Source organism: Catharus ustulatus, chromosome 18, assembly GCF_009819885.2.
Source record: "Catharus ustulatus isolate bCatUst1 chromosome 18, bCatUst1.pri.v2, whole genome shotgun sequence".
Taxonomy (NCBI): domain Eukaryota; kingdom Metazoa; phylum Chordata; class Aves; order Passeriformes; family Turdidae; genus Catharus; species Catharus ustulatus.
In genome coordinates this window covers 11,552,470-11,574,646 of record NC_046238.1, presented here as the reverse complement: position 1 = coordinate 11,574,646, position 22,177 = coordinate 11,552,470, and the positions used below count along the sequence as shown (strand labels likewise).

Genomic DNA, 22,177 nt, shown 5'->3' with positions numbered 1-22,177 from the left:
CTTGTCAGCCATTCCCCTTAATTTAGTCCAAGCCAAAGATTTGCTGGTGTTGCATTTTCATCCTCATTGATTCCCTTTTTGACTTCCAAATCACATTTCAACAGCACTTCTGTTTCTGAACATCTTTCTAGGGTTTTTGGCATTAAAGAGTTCAGGATTTGAGTATATTACTTCTCTCTGTGAAGATCCCTGGCAAAATCACTCCTCAGCTTCCTCCTGTGTTCAGAGTGATTTGTGTTGCCCTGTGCTGGGCTCTGGGGAGACCAAGGGACCTCCAGCCTGCACAGGACTCAGTGAACAAACTGATTGAGGCAGCTCTTGAATGAGCATGGCAGCAAACCAGTACTCACTGAGGTCATACAAAGCATATGATAGCAGCTGTGTAAGTAGTTACCTATAGGTACACACACACTTTAAATACATTATATTTAGTATTTTCAATTAGTTTAGTGCTTCCATGTGGGTTAAAACCCTCCACAGATATCCCTTGGGGTCACTGATGTAATACTCCAACCTATTTTAGACAATACAGAGTTCAGGCAGAGTTTGCTGTTGGTGTCTTTGGATGCACACAAAGCTCCTTTTTGTTTTCTCCTGCCAATACTTTCAGCTGTTATAGTAATTGTACTAATGAGGTTTAGTCTTTAAGAAAACTGCTGGATTTGGTCCAGAAGGGCACTCAAGGGTTAAGGACTGAACCAGAAGGTTTCACTGTTAATCTAATATTGAGCATAGCTGCAGTGTTACAGAAAGAATAAAGTGCTGATGTTTGCAGTAAACTGTGCCTGGATATCCTGATGGAATAAAGTAAATGGAGAAGAGTTTCCCTTGGGCTGTGGTTTTGCCATGTGTCCCACTAAGCAGAGCTGTGCAAAAGTTGACTTTCAGCAGGTCAATGTCACTGTGGAATAGAAATTGTTCTGGTTTGGGTTCCACAGAGCATTTCCAACAGGCACTACTTTGTAACCAGCAGGAAAGGAAGAAGGAGGCATGGGCTCTGTCTTTATCCTCGAAAAATACACAAAGATAGAGACCCTGAGATTCTGTGGGTCCCTTTAGGCTTTCAGTGCTGTGAGAAATGGTGTGTGTCCTGTGTCTGTCCCATTCAAGTGGTTTCCCTTTGCTCATGCTCACATCCCACAAAGAGAAATTCTTTAAGTGGGAAACTGAAGGACAGTTTGGTTGGGGAAAATAGTGCTAGGTTAGTATTGGGCTGTTGATACTTGCTGTCCTCAAGATGTGGGTTTGTCCTCTCCAGTCATCAGTCACCCCTGCTGCTGTTCTTCTAAAACATGGAATGATTGTGATCACCCCCAGTCCCTCAAGGCTTTGTTGGATGAATCTGCTTAGCCATTAAAGTTGGAGCCAGAAGTGTGTTTTCATGATTTGAGATGAAGTACTGCCAAGTTTCTCAACTAGAAGTGTGAGAGTTATTCCCTGGCATGCTTTCAAATTAAAAGGAAAACCAAAAACCCCCTTGATTCAGAAGGTACTTTAATGTTAATCTCAGCAAAGCATAAACCTATGAGTAAATTAGGAGCATACTTCCCTTTTCTGATTTCCATAACAAAAGAAGAGTTTGATTTTCCTGAATCAGGGCAGTTTATGGGTTTAACTTTCATCCTGAATTCTGAGGAATAACAGAGGGAAGGGAAATATGAATGAGAAATTATTGAGTACCAGAATTTCCTGATTCCAAGTATTTGTTTTTCCAGATGCCCAAGACTTGATTTTTGTGGGAGCAGACCCATGACCCTCAATAAAGTAAACTTGTTTGTGTGCAAAGGAAAACAATGTGCAAAGTTTAGTGTGTAGCAGTTTCTGAAGACAAATGGACTGAGCACTGAGGATCATGAGCACCAACTGTGGAACTTAGCCATGTCCCATAGAAAATCTGGACAATAAATTCCCTGAATGTTGCCTATTATTGGCTTATTTGATTATCATATAGAGTTAATTGATACTGATGGTTTATAAATAAACATGACTGAAGGAGGGGACAAACGGTGTATGAAATTCCTCCAATTTGGCTTTTGGTTCCTTGATCTTGGAATCTTTCCTCGACTCTTGTCCAACAGTTATAACCTAATTTAAAGCTGGGAAATGTAAAATGCACTTTTTTATTACAGTAAGAGCTCAGTGATCGTAGACAATGCTCTGCAAACAAACACCAGCAGAAAAAGGCATCCTCCTGAGTATGTTGCAAAATAATTTGGACAGCATAGAGACCAAGGCAAATGAGATTATTTTGGAGATTAGTGTGAGAATGGCTCATGAGTTTGGTGTGCATCTAGGGATCTTTTAATTTCTGTTTTTAAAAGATGAGATGAAGAGTGATAAACTGAATGTCAATATCTTAGATTTTCTTTGTTGAGTACTAATATCTGACTTTCTGTCTGTTCTTTACTTCCCCTCAATCAACGGAAAGCAGCCCTAAAGAAAAGGAGGTAAAACACAAGGCTTGAAATGTCATTCACACCACAAACCTACTCTTTTGCTGCACACAAAGCTGCAACCTTGTTTTTCTTAGTCTGGCCCTGGACTGTCATGAATCATGCTTCAACACAGAGGTCTCCATCTTCTCCAAAGGTGGCTCCTTGATTTGAATCTCCAGGTTTATTCTACCAAATGAAAAGCATTCTTTACACATTGTGTACATGCTGGGGCTCTTTGGGATTGTCTCCTCACCTCCAGGCTCCCAAGGCTGGTTATGAGGGGTGTCTTTCAACTAGCAGCCAGCTTTCTTCTCCTCAAACATGGCTGATGCACCCATCATGAAAAACCAGCCTTACTGTCAGAGTAGCAGCAACTTCAGATGGTAGCTGTGTGTGTCAAGACATGTTGGAACTTGAGGTAAAATTTCATTGGCTTAGTGCAACAGACTAAAGAAAGGTGCATGAAGTCTCCAGTAAGGCTGAAAGAGAAACTCCTGGTGCCTCCAAAGCCTGCCCTGGTCCCTTTGATCAGCAGATGATTTCCTGTACTCTCCCCACCAACTCAGCCCAATGACTGAGACTCTTCAACAGCTCTGTAATAACCTGAGAGGGAAATTGAGAAAGAAATCTGAGGACTTACACCCTTTGATAATTTCTTACCCTCCAAAAGGCACCTGTGGTCTGCACATCAACCTTAACAATGCCTGTACTTCAAATATTATACAATATTCAAATTTGATCTCTTGACTGTTGATTTGGACAAAGATGTAGCAGAACCCCAACAATGTAAAGGACAATTTAAAGATACTCTGCCTTTTTATAAGCTAATGAATAGTGATTCTGTTAATAATTAGAATTCTAGTTAAAATTTCCCTGAGTTTATCTTGGTCTGTAAGGGTTTTAAATACCTGAGTCCCCTTTCAAGCAGCATACAAAGCCCTTCATGCTGACAGCAGAAGACCAGAGAGTGAAGGGCTGTATATGGAGATTTCTGCCAAGGCAAACTGTGCTCCCAGACAATGATGGCAAATGTGAAAGTTTTGACAAACAAACAAAACCAGAAAAATAGAGGTCAAAGTCCTGAATCCCAGCATGTGAACTGCTAAGCAGCTTCTGACATGGGAGGGTCAGTGCAGAGTTTGTAGGCTCATATGGTCAGAGTTGAATGTTGCACCAAGACTGTAAAGGTTACGCGGTGAAAGAGACAAAGAGGCTCAGTCTTCATTTCCATATTGAAAAGATGAATGGGTTTTCCTGTGAGAGGCAGCTGCTAGTTGGGATAATCATAACTTGGCCTTCATCATATAATATAATCATAGGTCTTGGCCTTCCCAGGCCATCCTTGGCATCTCCCTTGTTCTGGGAGATGACACTCTCTTTTACCTTTCTTGCCTCTCCAGCTCTCCTCCTTGACTGCACAATGATAATTTTTCCAGATGCAGAGGTTTGATGTGCTGAGCTAAAACCCAAATCTGGAAACTGGGAGAAATTGGAGAGGCTACAGTTGAATTCTCCACAGCATTTGATGAAAGTGAATAGGCAAAATCTACTTGTCTTACTGGTACTGAGTGGTCAGCCCTGCTGTGAGTTTAAAGGGAAGAGCTTTCCCAGAAACAGCAGGATGATGATTCTATGAATGTAATTTGTCAAAAATGAAATATCAATGTCATGTAGGCATTGAGAAATTCTACAAAACCAGCAGTGTTTTGCAATGGAGTGAAGAGTCACATTAGAGCTGAGGAGGCTTGTTAACACATGCCAAGTATATTTGCCAGGTGAGACTGAGGTGTGGAGACCAAGAAATTATTACCTTGGATAAAACCATGCATTTTTCTTGAAGATACAACCACAGCTAAGACGTTTTAGCCTATCAAATACATCTCTTGAGATATGACATGTGAAATAGTATTGCTTAGTTATAAGATAAAGTTCAGTGGAAGAAGTTCAAAATCTGCTTTGAAATCCATGTGTGAATTTGTACAGTGAATTCCCCTTCTCACAAATCTAGCAGGGAAAGGATCACGGGTAACATCTTTTAGAATGACAGCAGGCAGATGGGGAGCCCTATCTTTAACTTCTCAAATGCAAGGAGAACTGTGGAATGAAGAGGTGTTCAAGGTCCAGCTGGGGTGAGCAGCACTGGGTAGCAATTCCTGCTGCTCATCACTGCTCTGTAAGGGATTGGTCTGTCCCAGTAATCATGTACAGGCTGGACCCCTGAGCTCTTGGTGCTCTGGGCACCAGTGTTTGCAAAGTGCTGCTTTATTCCAGTTCTCTTGCGCTCATTTACAGAAAATGTATGCTGTGGACACTGGCAAAATGTACATATGGAAAAAAGTAAATAAGATTATAATAAACTATCAGGTAAACTAAGAGTGAGTATGAAGGTTCTAGCTTTGTACAATGTGTTCAGATTTTACTTCTTTGAGTAGTTTTATAGGAATAGAACACCCAAGTTTGCAGTGTAGGACTCAGGTACTTTCCCCATTGATTGATAGGTAATTTGTGTGTCAAGAATGGGAAGCCAGAGAGGCTGCGAGATGTCCAGCAGCAGTGTGGAAATTTCTCTTTGAAGTGCTCCAGGAGTGAATGTGTTAAATGTTTTCATCAGAGACACACAAAAAAAGGCGGATTGCGGATCTGCAAGAAAAGTTTATAAAAGAGTGAAAAGCCCCTCACACCTAAGTAGGAAAGAAAGAGTACAGCGTTCGCTTTTTAGCTTTTAGTGTCAGCAAGGATGTAATGGCTGGGGGCAGAGCCCACTGCGGTGGGACCTCCCTCCCAAAACTGCCGGGATAAATCCACTTCCCCAGCAGGCAGGCGCCTCCCCGAGAGCCCTGCGAGCCTCCAGCTGCTCGGAGCCGCGGGAATAGCCATGTCCACGGGGAAGGTGTGCTGCCTGGTGCTGCTGAGCCTGGCCGTGCTGGCAGTGGCGGTGACCCTCGTGGTCATCCTGAGGCAGCCCAGGTGCGCTCCCCAGCAGTACCTGCACGGTGCCGTGGCTGCCGACACCGAGACGTGCTCCCTGGTGGGCCGGTAGGTGCACGGAGCTCTCGGCTCCTGGGCTCCCTTGGCGGGTGTGTCGTGGCTCGGGCTAACACGGGACAAGCACTAACCCCGGGCTGAGCCGCGCTTCTGCCCTGTCCCCGCTCCGGGGCTGCTCCCGGAGTGACGCCAGCCGGGAGCCTCTGCTCCGTGCCTGATGCTTACTTGCATTATAGCATCTCAAATATTTGCAGCTGTGCAAACTATTGGCCTTTTGGAAGGTATAAATATTTGTAGTATACAAGAGTACAATGCTGGTTTTAAGTGGGGAAGGAAGGAATTTACTTTTTATGGCGTGGTAGATCCGTCGGATAAGTGACTTCCAATAAATCAAGAAGTTAGAGGAGCTTGCAGAGAGCTGCAGCCAGGCTTCAACAGAGACAAGGAAGGGAAGGCAGGGAAAAGGGGGCTGGCATCCCTACATTTTGGGGGTGTGTTTGTGGTCTGAAGCCTGCAGCAAGTGTGTCTGCTTTGGAGAAAAAAGCAAAGAGCAGATTTAATTGAAATTCAGTCAAGACAATAGAAGTGCAAAGGACATATTTACATCACTTGGAAAGAAAGATGTTAGTTAAAAAAATTCTCTGAATGCCCAGGTTGTACACCTTCAGTTTATGTAAAACTTGTCTCTCAAACATTTTGACTCCCATGTCATTATTTTACTGTTCCTTCAAGTATTAAATGCCTGTATCCATGAAAGCAGAAGGATGGACGTTTACATGGGGTGCTGGATGCTCCAGTGATGGACACTGGAGCTGTGTGCTCTGCTTTGTGGCTGGGGTGTGAAATGAGACCTGGTGCCATAACACCACACTTTGCCATGTCTCACCCCTGATTCTGGCAATGATGTGCTGGCACAGCATTTGTGAGTAGCTGGAGAAAATAGACTGTGGCTGCACATATGTCAAACAGTGAGATAGGGTTTTTTATGTGAAGCCACATGTTAGTTCTTCAGAAAGCAGAAGTATTTTTAAAATAACTATTAATGGGACAAAAGGAAAATACATAATTGGATTGCCCAAAGAATCTGCTGGGGAAAACCACTGCATTTGTTTTTGCAGGTACTGTAAATTTTAACTTGATGTAGTGTATAATTGGCTGGAAGATGTTGAAGTGAGAGCCACAGGAGTCTGTGATTAGTGGACAACTGAGCAGCTTTATCTAGTTGGCTACTGCTGCTGGGCTCTCACTTGTTTCCTTCCCTTCTCTCAGCAGGAAACTCCCCAGGTTTCCTCAGCCCCCACCATTGCTGCATCTGCACCTCCAGCACACTTGCTGGCAGGTCTGTGCTGTCCCTCCAGTCCAATGGACCAACTTAAATTTCCTACAAATTGTCTGCCAATGATCCCCCCAAAATCCTGCCCTTACTCCACCTTCCCATCACATTTCCCCTTTTTGCCCATCCTGGTATCTGCACATCAGTTCCTTCTCTCTCCTCCAGCCCAGCCAAACCTCTGGGACGTCCCTAGCCATGGTTATTCTCCTCCTTTGACTGGGCTCTACATTGCTCACCTTCTGCCTCCTGGTCAGCTTTACTCCCCTGCTGCATGACTGCTGCTGTTTATTTTACCCAGTATCCTTTGTCTCCAGCCATTCTTGGAAATCTTTGTGCTTATTTCATGCTGTCCTTAGACTTGCAATGAGACAAACTCCTGTGTTGTTCTCCCAACTGCTTCTGTGCATGTTCTTGTAAAAGATTATAATAAAAGTAAATTTGTTTATAAAAATGTTCCTCTGCAAGAGAGCTTGGGATCAGAAGCTTTGTATAATATTTGCTCTTTTCCTTGTTGTTGCCATATTTCTTTCTCCATCCCACTGACCCACAGTGGTGGCTTCATTTTTCTCTCCAGGAAGCTTATTGCATGTTCTGTACTGCATGTGATCTTGTTAATTTTCTCCCAGACATTTCTGTGCTGTTATACCTGTATGCCACTTTTTAAGCTCTCAACTCTTAGCACATGATGGTCACCTCTAGATTAGTTCTCAGAGCAGACTGTGAGGTAAGAAAATGGTGTTCTTTCACTGGTGAGGGAGTCTCACATGGCAGTGACACTGCAAGGATGCCACAGCAGAGGGGCTCTGGCCAGGGGCTCAGCCTTTCAGAGCCATCTGCTCTGCTCTGAGACCTCCTGTGTGACTCTGCAGGGTGAGGCCTTCCTCAAGGCTGCCTCAAGGTCCCCGGCAGAGCACCATGAGAGGATAAGGATACAGCTGCTTCCTGCCTCATCTTTGCTGAATAAGATTTTAAGATCCGTAAGAATTTTGTCACAGCAGTAGCAACAAAATCTAGTTCCAGAGAGCAGTCTCTGGCTTAGGCCCCACTGTCCCCACCTGTGAGCTGGCAGTTCATGTGCTGCTTTCCTTCAGCAACGAGGTGAGACAGGGCAAAGCTGAGCAGCCCTAGATGCCAGTCCCTAGTGACACACTGCAGGGCTGGTTTGCCCCTGCTCTTCCTCACTGACCTTGCAGACCCTCTCTCCTGCTCTGACCCCAGGCTGTTCCCCACTCCTTTCATCCTGCAAATCCCTCCCACCTCACAGGAGTCCTTGCAGGGGATGCTCAGAAAACTGGTCTGGTGCCTAAAGCCTTGGAATCTAAAAGCAGCTCCTAATCTCTTACAGATTTTGTTCTTTAATTAAAAAATCTTGTTTATTTTAAAGATAAACTCAAACCACATGCTCTGTGAGTTTTCAGCAATTAAATTCCTAGGGCAATACATGATACTCTGTTGGTTTAAGATTCTTCCATTTGGGAGTCTTTGTGTGTTCCTAATAGAATTGTCAGTTGAACTTACTGAGAATAAGTGAACTAAACTTGCTCAAGGAGCAATCTTTTATTTCAAAGAGTGAGATAGTTGGGGCTGGGGAAAACACTCAAGGCCCGTGTGTCTTCCAGCTCTGGAGATTGTGTTCATGTACTCTGGATTTCTGAAATTTTTATGCAACTCTTTGGGTCCCTGCAGAAAGTGAGCAGTCTCAGTGAGCCTTCAGCCTGTCACCATCCACGTTGGCAGGTCCTGAGCTAAACCTCCCCTTAGCCATCAGTGCCCAGCTCTCAGGGCTGGCTCTCTTGCTGCATTTTTTCTGCTGGAAATTGGGGGTGAAAGGAACCTTGTACAGCTCTCTGGTCCAGACTAAGACCCTGCCTGGGAGAAAACTTATCCCTGAATGAAGTGAAACACTTTGATGAAAATGGGTGGGAGGCTAAAAGAAGAATCAGAGCAGCTTTTACCCAAGGATGTGGATTTGGTGCCACAAACAACCTCACTAACTTGTCCTCATGTCAAGAACCCTGAAGAGACAGGAGATGATTGTCCTGTGACAGCAAAAGGTACTCAAACTTCACCTCAAACTCCAAGCCACTTATTTCCCCTTGGAAGAGGCTCTATTCATCAAGCATGCAAAGAGCTCTATATTCCCTCACAAGTGTGTTCTTTGAGCTCTGTCACCCACTGCTCTGCATTCCTTTGTTCCTCAAACGATAGAAGCAAGAGCCAGCATAACGTCAGGGACAGATTTAGGAAAAATGCTCATTTCCTGTGATGGGATTCACTGCAGCAAGACGAGCTGACCTGTCCTGGCCCAGCCACCATCTCTGATCCCATTTCTCCAGTGTAGCCCAGCATAAACCCTGGGAACTGGCCTTCTTTGCAATCAACACCCCCCAGGGGAACAGGGCAGTGGGGAGGGTGAGAATGGTGAGACTTTAACAGTCAGAAAACGACTGCAGCCCTGGGAAGCTCAGTTGCAGCCAGAGAATCTGATGCAAAAATCCTTTTCAGTGATGGCCCAGCAGATTTCTGTAGTATGTTTACATCCCAAAGGATTTGGTTTCCTTCTTGCACGTTTTAAATTTGGTAACTGGCTCTTTTTTACAGAAGCAGTTGTTGCTTTTGCTCTGCATAAATCCTAAGGAGGCAGCTGCTGTATATTGGGTGGTCTCCCAGTCCTCAGCCTTCTCTAGCAGAAAAAATAAGTCAATACGATTGAATACGTTAGCACTTCCAGTGTGTTTAAAGGGGCTTCAGGGCTCCCTCTATGCTAGGGCAGAATAGTGGGCTTGGTCTGCAGTCCAGCACAGCCCATCTTTGCTGGGAACAAAGTGCCACCATGGCCCCTTCCAGGGTGGAAAAGTCCCCGTTTGCTGCTGCTGGATTGGGACTTGGTCGTTAACACCCTCTTCTGCTCCTTGTTATAAGGAATCACCATTAATGGCTAAACCCTAACACTGGAACTGAATGGCAGGAAGGATATGGAACAAAACATTGTTATCAGATCTTGTCAGCTGCACCACTGCAATCTCTAGAGAGACATGGTAAGGTGCCACACTTTGATTAAGGATTTTACATTATAATTGAGCTCATTGCAGCAGAGATCTAAATGGAGCCAGGGACATAAATCCAGATGCAGTTTTGCTATATGTAATGGCCCTAAATTCCCCAGGAATCACTTCCAGGGAAGTGGAAGGTCTCTGACTGGAAGGCCTGACCACACAAGAGCTACATGTGACACACCAAGAGCCAGCTCAGTGTATCTTCTGTGGAGTTTCAGTTTCTGGAGAGGCTGGAGGGAAAGGTGTCAAGGCTGGAGGCCAGTGTGAATGTGCTGTGAATTTGGGTGAGAATCTGGTGCTTTTCAGACTTTGGCAAATGTGCTTGATGTTCCACGTTAAGGTCTTTATGCATTGCATTGAAATGTGCACTATACCATCTCCAAGCTTCCTTTAAAAGCTGTTTTTCACCGCCAGAACCACGTGGTTCTTTCCTTGTCACCAGGCTTTGTCGTGTTGCCTCACAGCCAGTAATCCAGGGGCTCTGAGGAGCACTGTCCCAGGTCAGTGTAGCTGTCCTTCCCTCATTTCCCAACTTTCTAAAACGCTGTCTGGGTTTTCTGCAGAGGTGACCCAGGTTTTTAAGAAGCCCTCGTGTTTTTCCTTTTTGTGTTCAGCAATTAACAGCTCCCTTTCAGAAAAACACCTCCCAGGGACATTGGTGTGGCGAGTCCCTTCCCTGCTGCAAGGGGCTGCTTGGGCAAGCCTAAACCTCAGTCTCCTTGTTCAGAGCTACAGCCAGGGAACTCCTAGGAGGCCAAAAGCCATGCAGACCCCGAACAGAAGGCCTGATGTTCCCTACTGTTTCTTTTCTTCCCACTTGTCCACATGTTATTTCCTTACAGGCAGCATATCCGAGGCACTTAGGGAAACAAAGGAAAGCCACAATCAGCTGCCAACTGGCAGCATCCTGTTCCCGGACCCAGCAGGTCCCAGCCGTATCAGTGGATGTAAAATAAACACCAGTCTGCGTGTGCTCTGTGTTCCCATGTAAACTCTGGGAGCAGTTGCATTGCAATTAATGAACTATTCCAGTTTTCCCTCTGGCTTTGCCTTATCTGAGCAATAACCCAATAAAACAATTAGGAACCTTTCTAGCAAACACCAGTGCTGGCTACTGGCAGGAAATGCCACCCCATCTCCACTGCAAGGAAAAGATGTTTTTCAGATGTTCTTGAGGGAAGCATTAGTTGAGAAACAGAACTCCCAGCAGCAAGAGGCTGCATTAATGCCTGTGTGTTCTTGTATGTAGCTCTGCCTTGGTTTCTTTGTTGGTTTTGTCTTTGGGAATACAGGGAGCAGGGTGGGGCATTTTTGTGCTAATGAGCCCAGAAAGTCACACTGTGGGGACAATGAAGCGAATTGACACCTTGACTGGGGAGTTTGCTTCATGTGGACCCAGTGTTCCCCCTTTAGTGCTTCTGTCCAGTTGACCAGCATATGCCTTTATTAGGAATGGCATTTGGGAAGTTAGAGATCAGTTACTTGGTTCCTAGTATGTGGAAAGCCCTCTTCTGTGCTCAGAGCATCCTTCTCCATGTCTCAGGACTCCTTGCTGTCCCTTTTAGTCCACAGCATTTGTGAGAAGCTGCAGTTCTCTCTGTCCCATAACTCTTTGCCCAGAGGAAGTCCAGCCTCACAGGTCTGGCCCTGGCTGCTCTTTCCTCCTGAGTACTCTCCTTTCTTTCCTTCTAATTGTTCCTTCTCCTTCCAGCAGAGGAAGGTGCCCCTCTGTGCCCTCACATCCCACACTGCTGCCACTGCATTTCTCCAGCTGCTCTCCTCAAGTTGCAGGGGCCCCAAGGAGGCATTTTCATGTGGTTGCTCTGTTCTGATATTCCTGGATTGTAACAATGTCTTTTTTCTTCCCTTCCCACCACAGGAACATCCTGAAAAGTGGAGGCACAGCTGTGGATGCTGCCATTGCTGGTTTGATCTGCACTTCAGTGATGAACCCTCAGAGCTCAGGCCTGGGTGGTGGGGTTGTATTCACCATCTATAATGCCAGCACAGGTATGGGCCTGCCCTGGCTTCTCCATGGTGCCTTGTCTCTCTGCAGACACACAGCTGCTGTGGAGAAATCTGAATCCTTCCTGTTCTCTCAGAGCAATATTTCTAATATAAAAGCTACATCACAAACTACACTTGTGCTCGTGATCCGAAGCATCCACCCCAGGGAGCTGTGATTGTCTTTTCACATCAAGAATGTGTGTGTGGAGGAAAGAGCTTTGATATAAAATAAAGTGAGTTTGCCTCTCCTTCCCCCTCCAAAGCAATCCCAAAGCACATTTCAAAGTCACACAGCTGACTGCAGCCAGGTGTGAGTGGCTGAATGAAGCAGGCAGGAGGGAATGTGGCATGTGCTGGCAGTGCATCAGCTGAGTCCTTGGGATGGCACTTCAGGGGCTTGTGCTGCTCCAGCAGCTCTGGCAGTGCCTGCTGACACTGGGGCTGTGTCACACACACACTGCTGTCACCAGTTCTGGTGTGACTCCCCAAAGCTGCATTGAGATTTCCTGTCCCAGGAGATGCATCTCCACTTCAGAAATCTAAACCTAGCAGTGTTCAGTGTCTGCTGGGGAATCTTTCTGTGTTTGGCTTAAACTCTATTGTTGTTTTCTTGCTTTTATGTTTTTAATGTGGGAGTTTTTAAGTCTTGGCTTCCAAAACTCCCCAGAGCTTATATATCTAATAGTAATATCAACAATGAGCACTGTAACAGTATCATAGTTTTAAAACTCCTGCCAAGTAGTTTCTCAGAGCCACAAATCTGGAAATGTTTGGGTGTATCTTATGCAAGAGCTTAATTTGGCAGAACACCTATATTTTTCTTCTTTTTCCTTTTGGCAGAGCCATGGAACTATGTTTCCTGGCAACAATCCTCCTCTGCTACCTGAGTTATGCTGCTGCACAGAGCTGTGCACAGCTCAGGCACTTGGGACACCAGGGAGCACTGTGGGCTCCTGCAGCACAGCTGCCTCTGTGGACTGTGATAGGGACAGATAAATACAAGGCAGAGAAGGAGGCAAAATGATAGGCCAGACCTGAAACATGAGTGTATGCACGTGGGGATTTGGGTTTGGGTTTGGTTTTGTGCTTTCAAGCTCCCTGATACATAGAGGGCTTTAAATATGATGGACTTGCCTCATCATCATTTGGAAAATGGCCCTCCCAGGATCATGAGGCTGGTTTCTGACATGTCCCATCTGTAGAAGAAGTGCAGGAACCTTCAGATGTGAGGCAGCATTTCCCAGCCCATGAACCCTGGGGGGAGCCTTTGCTGGCTGGTCACAAGTCCTGGCCATCTCCCTGTACTTTCAGTACCTTTGGGTAGGCAGTGCTTGGTTTGCCCTAAATAAAAGCACAGGAGTCAAGGACAAGTTGTGGTGACACCTGACCCTGCAGGTGCACTTGGCACATCTAGCAGAAGACTCCAGCTCAGCTCTGGGCCAGCAACACGTGCAGTGGTGCAGCTGACTGAAGTGTGATGTTCACCTGCTTCAGGAAAACAACATGATGCATTTCCCTCTTCTTCTTTCTAGGAGCAGTCGAGGTGATCAACGCCCGTGAGACAGTCCCACGAGTGTTTCCTGATAATTTATTGTCTGGCTGCAATAATGGTTCGCATTTAGGTAAGGACACAGCCTGGGCCACAGCTGTGTGCCCTCCTGGTGTGCACAGAGCTCAGGGTGGGGAACTGAGCACCTCACTGACTTGATCTGGAGTTCTATTTAGTTTAACACACTCTACCTGGATTGCCTTTTGCAAAAATAACTAAAAATACTAGGTCCATAAAAATTCCTGTTTGGTAATAACATTGGCAACCTGACCAGCAAGACAGTGGGGATCTAGCAAGAGGAGAAATCCCAATGTAACTTCTCTCCATAGGAAGTCTGCAGTTCAGGACTGGATTTCCCAAAACTCTCATTCCCCAGAAGTTCTTACAGAGCAAAATAAGATCAATAGCTTTCTGGAAACAAAAGAAATCAATCTCATGTGCTTGGCCATGTCCACAAATTGGGAAGCATGCTGGCACATCAGGGGTTGAGTTGCTGGGCTCAGGCACTCTTGCTTTAGCAGCACATCTTGGATCTTTCCACATTTCTTGCTGTATTCATCCTCCTTCTCTAAGAGGTTATCTTTTGGGGTATGTTCTAGATTCTGCAGATCTTCTTATCCTTGGAAGTGCCTGAAAAGGAATCAGGAGCAACTCTGGCTGGAGGGGAGAACTGGAGGTCTGCTCGAAGCAGGGTGATGTCAGATGTTGCTCAGACTGCTTAGGGTCTTGTCCTGTCACATTTTTTAATTTCTCCAGGAATGGAGAATTTCACTGTTTCCCTTGTTCTGGTGTTTGACCAGGCCCCCATGAGTGCCATTTCTGCAGTGTCCAGCTGCCACCTCCCTTGCTGCAGCATGTGCTTGCTGCCTGTTACACTTTCAGCACACCTCAGGCCTGGCTCCAGCCTCTCTGTACCCCTGCTGTTCAGTGACAGGGAAATACACAAACAGGAAAAGGTAATAAACAAACCAAACCTGCTTTTAGTAGCCTTGGTTGCCTCTACTGATTCAGATTTTGATCAGAGAGCTTTCAGAGAGGTGGAAGCCCCAAGCCAGTGACTTACTGGGTGTGACAGTGCTGTCCTGCTCCTCAGATGCCCGCTGGATTGGCGTGCCTGGAGAACTCCGTGGCTATGAGGAAGCCCATAAGCGACACGGCCGCTTACCCTGGAAAGCCCTGTTTGAACCAACCATCAAGCTTCTTTCAGAGCCACTTACCATTTCCCCAGTTCTGCACAGAATCCTCCATCACCCACTCTTCTCTCGTCCAGGGGAAAGGCTGTGGTAAGACCCATGAATGAAACTGGAGTGTGAGGGCCACTGTTCCCTCAGCTTCAGACCCTTTCTCTGACATGCTGACATGGATTACAGGCTGCTGCTGTGGTTTGTGCTCAGGGAATATTTGCTATGGAGTGGGAGAGAATCACAGAAGAGGGGTTTTAAAAGAAGCTGCAGTGTAGCACTGCCTTGGAAAGTACACAACATACATAATCCAGATCAGCTCTTGTAGGGAAAAGAGATCATCCGTCCTGGGCAAGAACGAGCTCACTCTGTAAAACTGATGAATGTTCTTCTTTAACAGCCCACTGCTGTGTGATGGTCAAAGGTTTCTGAGGCAAGGCGAGACCTTCCAGTGGCAAGCGCTGAAACAAACACTGCAAACTGTGGCAGAACAGGGAGCTGCAGCGTTTTATGAGGGAGAGATAGGAAGGACCCTGGTGCAGGACATCAGAGAGGCTGGTAGGTAACAGCTACAGCTAGTCCTGATACACAGGCCTGCTCCCAGCCATTGGCTCACCAGAGCCTGTAGCAGGGGAAAGCCAACACATGGCATTTGCTGGTCACTTAAGGTGGTACCTGACATGGTAAGAGGCCACCTTTCCCTGTTCCTGCAACTCAGGCCCAGAAGCAGGGCTGAGACCACCCACTGCTCTTTGCCCACAGTGCTCATGCACTGGCCCCTCTGACTCCTTCAGGCTTTGTGACTTGCTGGGGCTTGGCAGCACATGAGGAGGTGTGATGGCAGTGCTGTGCTGGTTGGAAGGAATTTGGGTTGTACGGGGATGGCTCTTCACAAGCTTTACCAAGGCTCTGATGTAGGCAGCCCACAGCACCAGTACAAATTGCTGTGCTAATGGCAGCTCCTGGGTCTCTGTTGAAGGGTCCAATCTCACACTGGAGGACCTTCGAGCATACAAAGCAGAGGTATCCTCAGCTCTGAACATCACCCTGAACAACCACACCAAGGTATTTGCTCCAGGACCACCCATGGGAGGCGCAGTGCTCATGTTCATCCTCAAGGTATTGGAAGGTAAATTCCTAATGGAAAAAGGTCAGCAAGAGGTTTTCAGAGAGTGTTGCTCCAGAGTGATAAAATGCATTGGGCAGATATTGAGTTTTTGAGCCAGAATGGTGCCCAAAGCAGCAGTGTGGCCATGCTATGCAGCAGGATGAACTTGTACAGTGGGTCAGCATCACCATAGCTGCTGCAAAGGCCAAAGGATGCACGACCTTCCCAATGCTTCAAAAGAAATTGAAGTCACAGTAGAAATTAGTACTTGGTGGCTTCTGCATCCACATGCTACTAAAGCATAGGGGAAACCTGGTAAGAACTGGGGTAGGAAGAGAAAGTGCCTTTCAACTTTTTTTTTCACTTCTTGAAAAAACATTGTCTGTTAACAAAATAATTTCATCCTACTTCATAGAATATAAATTCCATAGTGGATCACTGGCAACACCTGAGGAGAAGGTACAAACCTATCACTACATTGCAGAGGCCCTGAAGTTTGGCAACATGCTAAGACCCCACATGAGAGACCCAGCCTTCTCTGAAGCTCAGGTGAGCTCATGGCGTGTTGGTACAGTGCTACAGCACAGAGCAATGCTCTGACATGCTCCTTTTTGCAGCCTGGAAGGCAGGAAAATAATTAGAGCTGCTACTGAAGAGCAATGCTGCTGAGTTGGCCAAGGCAGAGGCAGGATCAGGCTGTTTACTCTGCAGCTTCAGCTGTAGACTGGCACTCATTTGCCTGGCAAAGGATGTGCATATGCTTCTGCCAGTGCTGAGGTGCCTCAGTGCTAAGCTTGGTCCATTTTCTGGGATGAAAGTGGCCTGGGAATGCTGCCACTCCAGTCTCCCAAGCTCTGACTATTGGGGCTCAATTCCTGAAGCCCCCCCGTGCCCAAAGACATGCCTGTGCTTTGGTGACCAGCTCAGAGTCCTTGCTGTGCTTGCAGGTGCCTCTGGGGACCCTGTTGTCTGACCAGTTCGCTGAGTTTGTGAGGAAGAAGATAGACAATCATGGTAACCACTCAATCAGCCACTATAGCCTGATGGAGTCCCTCTACAATGACAAATACAGAAGTATGGGCACGAGCCACATCTCTGTGCTGGCTGCAGACAGCAGCGCCGTGTCTGCCACCAGCACCATCAACTACCCGTGAGTAGCCCAGGCCTTGGTAACACAGTCACACAGGCCACTTGCCAGGATCACAGGGGAGCTGCAAGGGCTGGCTACCACAAATGCAACACCCTTGGCTTTCACTGGTTTAGGCAGTTCTGAGCTGTGAGTGCCTTTTTCATGTGACAGCAAAGATCCGTGAGCAGCAACTCCAAGGGCCATCATAATTCAGCAAGATGCAAGAGCTTGCTGAAGCTCCTGCTGAACTTCTGTGGGTTGAGCAAATCCCCACAGGCACCAGTGACAAGGAACTTATCTCTGTCACCAGCAGCAGCACAAATTCCTTTTGGACACCCTCACTGGGACACTTGCAGGCTGGGAGGAGACAGACGTTACTCACAGGGTGCCATGTGCAGTTAATGTCATCCATGTGCAGTTAATGTCATCCACAACTGGAGAACCCTGGGCAATAAAAGGCTTCATCTTTCCTCCCTGCAGGTTTGGTTCCTTTGTGTATTCTCGCAGAACTGGGATCATTTTAAATAATGAACTTGCTGATTTCTGCATAGCAAACAGAAGCATTAAAGCAGGTGAGCATCCTTATCCTCAGAATAAAGCACAGGCCCAGGGGATGGATACACAGGCTGTGTACAAGTGGGCAGGGACAACCTGTAAACTTACTGGTACTCTTTCCTTTCTTAAATCTGGATGAGAGCAAGTTTATTTCAGACTAAAGGAGGATAAAACCCTGTAGTGTATCTGTGTTTACTCACCTACACGGGAGTTTTTGGTTTCTAACCAGAGAAATTAGAGGTTAAAAAAATGCTGAAGCTGATCACTGACTGATGGCAAGGGGAGGGAAGAAGTGAAGAAACTACTGCTAAGACAAGCCTGCTGATATTTTAGGCTTGTCTATGATTTGAGTGTAGAGCTGCTACAGGCTTGCACCGAGCTCTGTGCCACACCAGTGTTGGTGCAGACATGGCTCTGTGCCACAAGTTGTCCCTGCTGCATCCCCCTCAGCCTGCTGGGAGAGGACACCAGTGCTGCCATGGCAGGATTTCTGCTAAGGGTTCCTCATCTGGTTGGATGAGCTGCAGCAAGTCCTGAATACTTGTAAGATGCCCTGTCCTGCATCAAGAGAAGCTTGTTTAGCTTGTGCCATAAAGGTCCCAGTTTCTTGGGAGTCAGGCTTTCAGTACAAGGAAATTTTTCTGGAAGTCTTGAGCATCTTGAGGAAGGAGCAACAGCTTGTTTTACTGTGGGAGACAAAAGAAAGGCAAGGTAGAACCTGCGTCCCTCCTACTCTGTTCAGAGCCACATGGAAAGAATATCTCTGCTTCTGCTCTAGGAGAAAAGCCTACCTCAGCAATGGTGCCTTCCATCCTCATCTCCAAGTCAGGAGACATGCTGGTGATTGGAGGAGCTGGGGGGGGCTGGATTATCAGTGCTACCACCATGGTAAGTGAAACCCACAGCAGATTGTCAGTTCTTTCAGCCCTCCCAGATTTCTAGCCATGATCAGTGCCTACTCAGCTCTCCTCAGATCTCGACTCTTGGTGTTTTTTTTTAATTTGCAATTTAGTGGTCACTAAAGGCTGCAGGCTGTAGGCCAGAGAAAGCATTCTGGGAAGTATTACATGCTCATCCTATTCTTTTACTTGCCCCAAGCATCTGGTGTTGGTCACCACAAAAGCAGGACACCAGGCTGGTAGGACTGTGGGTCTGGCTCAGTGTAGCCTGGCTTGGACAGCCCAGGTTTTATGTCACTTGGGCAGTATGGGATTTGTTTTATTGCAGGGGATTATAAACAAGCTGTGGTTTGGCTATGACTTGGAACACGCCATTTCAGCTCCTGTCATGCACACCCGGGGTGACAGTGTCCTATTTGAGGAGTCTTTCAGCAAGGTGAGTGGTCTTTGTGGGAAGCAGATTGCTTCTGTAACTCCCCTGGATAATCTGTATTTTGCCTCTCACTCACCTCCTTCTTGTTTAAACCTCACTTTCTCAACCAACCTCCCCACACACATCCTACAGTTTCACACCTGGCAATGTTAAGATCTCAGGCCCCTGCCCCATTCACTTCATTTCTTCTTCTCTCCCCACACAGGAGGTTAAGACTGGCCTGCTGGGAAGAGGACATAAAGAAAAGAAAGATGCACTTGTAATGAATGTTGTACAGGGAATTTCCAAGGAAGGAAAATGCATCTCTGCTTACTCTGATAAAAGGAAGCTGGGGAAATCGGCTGGATATTAGTGTGAAATGCCATCACTATTCACAAAGCCACAGGAGATTCAGAACATGCTTTGCTTGGACGTGCCCATAATTTCCTGTTCCCATCAGGATCTCTCCTGGAGCATGGGCACAGACTGTGGTTACATCTAATTCCAGTAGACTGCAGGTCACCCTCAGGCAATACAAGGAGAGGTCAGCCAACCTTGTTTAGAGCTACACCTTTCATTACTTATGTGATACACAGAGAACATATTGAGCACATCAGTTACTCAGAATGAGAGAATACAAAGTGTGGAAGGAAAATTGGTCCAAACCCCACTGAGAACACTGTGAAATAGCCCAGCTGTATCCTCCATTCCTGATGGAGTCTTGGTTTCTTTCACGCTGCTCCACAATGAGCTTATTGCTGGGGCTCAGCAATGTGAAATACACAACTATTTTAGCTATGAAAAGGCATCTATAGGATCAGGATTTTAAAATCTGAAGCATTCAGACTTAGAGCATGGATTTGGAAAGGGAAGAGATCAAAATTCCACACTCTCCTTCTGTTTCCTCATCCAAAGAAGCCCAGCTTTTCCCCAGGATGGCAGATATGGCACAGGTGCTGCCCTGCCTGCTGCTCTCAGCCTTGGGGGTACAAAGGACCCCACAGGCTCAGGGCAAGTGCACCAACATTTCCCCAGCCCTGCACACAGTGACTCTGAGAATAGCCTCCCATGGGGGCATGTGATTTCCCTGCTCCTGGGACAAACTGGCTTCAGGCTTCCCTGGAGGTGCCTCTCCTCTCCCTGTGGTGAGATGGGTCCCAGGCTGTGCCAGTTCTCCCTCCTCAACACTGGTACATCAGTCTTTGGGAAGGCAGGTCAGGAAGGCAGCAGAAATGTTGTTTTTGGAAACGTTAGAACTTTCTTCAAATTGCAAAGTATATGTGATCAGGAGATGTCATTTGTAGCCCTGAGCTCAGCCTGGCCAGGTAAACACGAGGACTGCTGAGAAGTGAAGCAGCACTATTGGGCATTAGCAGAATTCTCCCATATCCTACATGCTCCAAATCCCTGTTTACCACAGCTTGTCTCTAGTGCTCTCTTCAGACCACAAGGAGTGCATTGTAGGACTCGAAGAACTATCACAGAAAGAGAAAATTTAGAAGAGACATGAACGCAAAATGTCCTGGAATTTGTACCTGGATGCAAAAGGTCTTTTGCAGTTAATCCATAATTTTGCCCTGCTCAAAATGGCCAAGAGAATAAAACATTTAGGAAAGTAAAACTTAAAACCCACAAAACCCCCAAAGCTCTTCAAATATGCAGGGTCAAATTCCCAGAATCCTCAAAAATTCTATTTTCTGGAAGCTTCTGAGCCTGACTGCCCCATGGGCACAGTGTTGTGTGTGTGTCTGAAAGAAAGAAACCAGAGCCAGGCACTAGCAGAGCCCTCCCCCTCACACACAGAGCCCATGGGACTCCTAGTTCTCCAACAAATAGAATCCCTCTGTAAATATCATAACAAGCACACACTGTTAAAAAGCATAAATTAAAACAAGGCCAGCTAGATTTGAAGCCAATGTTTTTACCCACAACGCCTGTCCAATAAAGCCATCAATCTACTGAAATCTCAGCCTTCACTTGCAGTTTAGTGATGGTCCGAGTGAAGCTGAGCAGAGCCAGACGTGGTTTCCTTTCAGAAGTTGTACGCCAAGGATTGTAGCACTGGCCCCTGCTGTTCCAGTGAGTGATTGCTGATTTACCAGCACTTAATCATGCAGCTGGAAATCAAATTTCTCATGGATGGAGCCACCTCCACGCACTGCCCCGCTCCCTCCTTGTCCAAGTGGAATTCATCTTGAGTTCCCCAGTTCAGGAAGAACTGCTGGTTTCTCCATCAGAGCTGCTCACGCACACCGTGGAAGTGGCCTGGCATCCTGTGAGCAGCATCACAGTGCTGGTGAATGGGAAAGGAAACAGCCCCAAAAGCTGATGAGGGGCGCTTTTTGTGTTCACTTGGAAGGGCTTACATTGACTATGACTACCAGAGAAAGAAAATCTATGTAATTTGCTGAAGTTTTCTACCTTGATTAACTCCCTTGCCCAGCTAGCAGTTCCTGGGTGCATCAGCTCTGGTGTCAGAAATAGCACCCGACACAGCTGTGCAGGGGAAGCACTGACAGGAGCCAGACACCATCTGCAGCACAGACCAGACTGGATGCTGGCTCTGGCAAGATCTGTAGCTATTTCCAGCTAACCCCACAGAGCCGAGTTTACGATCAGCAACTGAGAGTGGCACTGGCTGGAGACAGGAGGAGCACTCCTGGCTTCTCTGTTGGGCTTCAGGGCCACCTTCAGCAGTGCTCTGGTCCCTCTCTATCATGTTTCATTACAGAAAACTCAAGTCACCAAGTAACTAAGTCTTCCAATACCTCTGCTTCTGACACACCTTAGGGTGAAGCACTCCAGCCTATCACCTTTCCTCACAGCTACTTCCCACCACTAGGACACAGGAATATTATCTTTAGTCCAGTACTCACTGCAGTTTAACTGCTTTGCTATTAACTTTGCAAGTGAGCCAGTGAAGTTTAAAAACCATCACAGATTTAAATTGCAAGACAGAAGGGAATGGGAATGCAGATCTCTCAGTGCCACAGAGACTTCCAGGCCTGCAGTCCTTCCTAGCAGGATACCTGGTGAAGCTGAGATTGTACCTGCTTTGGCATCTCTGCTCTTACCCTGCCATATCCTCAGTGCTGCTGAAATCTGCTTGGGTCAAGAGCCTCTCAGTTTGGTCTCCACATTCCTGCTCCTCCCAACAAGAGAGCATTATTTTTGTACTGAAATCAATTTATATGGACTTCTAAAGCATCATTGTACAGAAGCTGCTTTATTTTCTAATGAAATCTTTAAATTATACTTTTAATAAAGTGTTTTTAAACCTGTCTGGGAATTTCTTCTCTAAATCTGTTGCCTATCCCACCACACAAGCACAGAGGACTCCATGCAGGTGATTCCAGCAGTAACAGTTGTTCATTCTGGAGCCTCATGCTGCTGGAGAAGATGAGGAATGATGCAGTTCCTGCCACTTGTCTCTCACAGCTGAGTTTTGTACCCTTGCAGAGGCTGGATGGTTGCCAAAAGAAAATTGTGCTCATGTCAGACTGCAAGAGGTGAAACCCTCCAGCTAAT

General features: G+C 46.5%; 1 protein-coding gene across 1 annotated transcript; it reads left to right on the top strand.

Moving 5' to 3' along the window:
- Nucleotides 1–5,162: 5,162 nt before the first annotated feature.
- GGT5 (gamma-glutamyltransferase 5) lies at nucleotides 5,163–21,932 on the top strand. Its single transcript, XM_033076174.2, has 12 exons — nucleotides 5,163–5,471; nucleotides 11,689–11,819; nucleotides 13,349–13,438; nucleotides 14,459–14,648; nucleotides 14,947–15,104; nucleotides 15,526–15,675; nucleotides 16,070–16,203; nucleotides 16,602–16,804; nucleotides 17,264–17,355; nucleotides 18,117–18,226; nucleotides 18,566–18,673; nucleotides 18,876–21,932. The coding sequence occupies exons 1-12, from the start codon at nucleotides 5,311–5,313 to the stop codon at nucleotides 19,020–19,022; spliced, it is 1,674 nt and encodes a 557-aa protein (XP_032932065.1). The 5' UTR covers nucleotides 5,163–5,310; the 3' UTR covers nucleotides 19,023–21,932.
- Nucleotides 21,933–22,177: the final 245 nt, after the last annotated feature.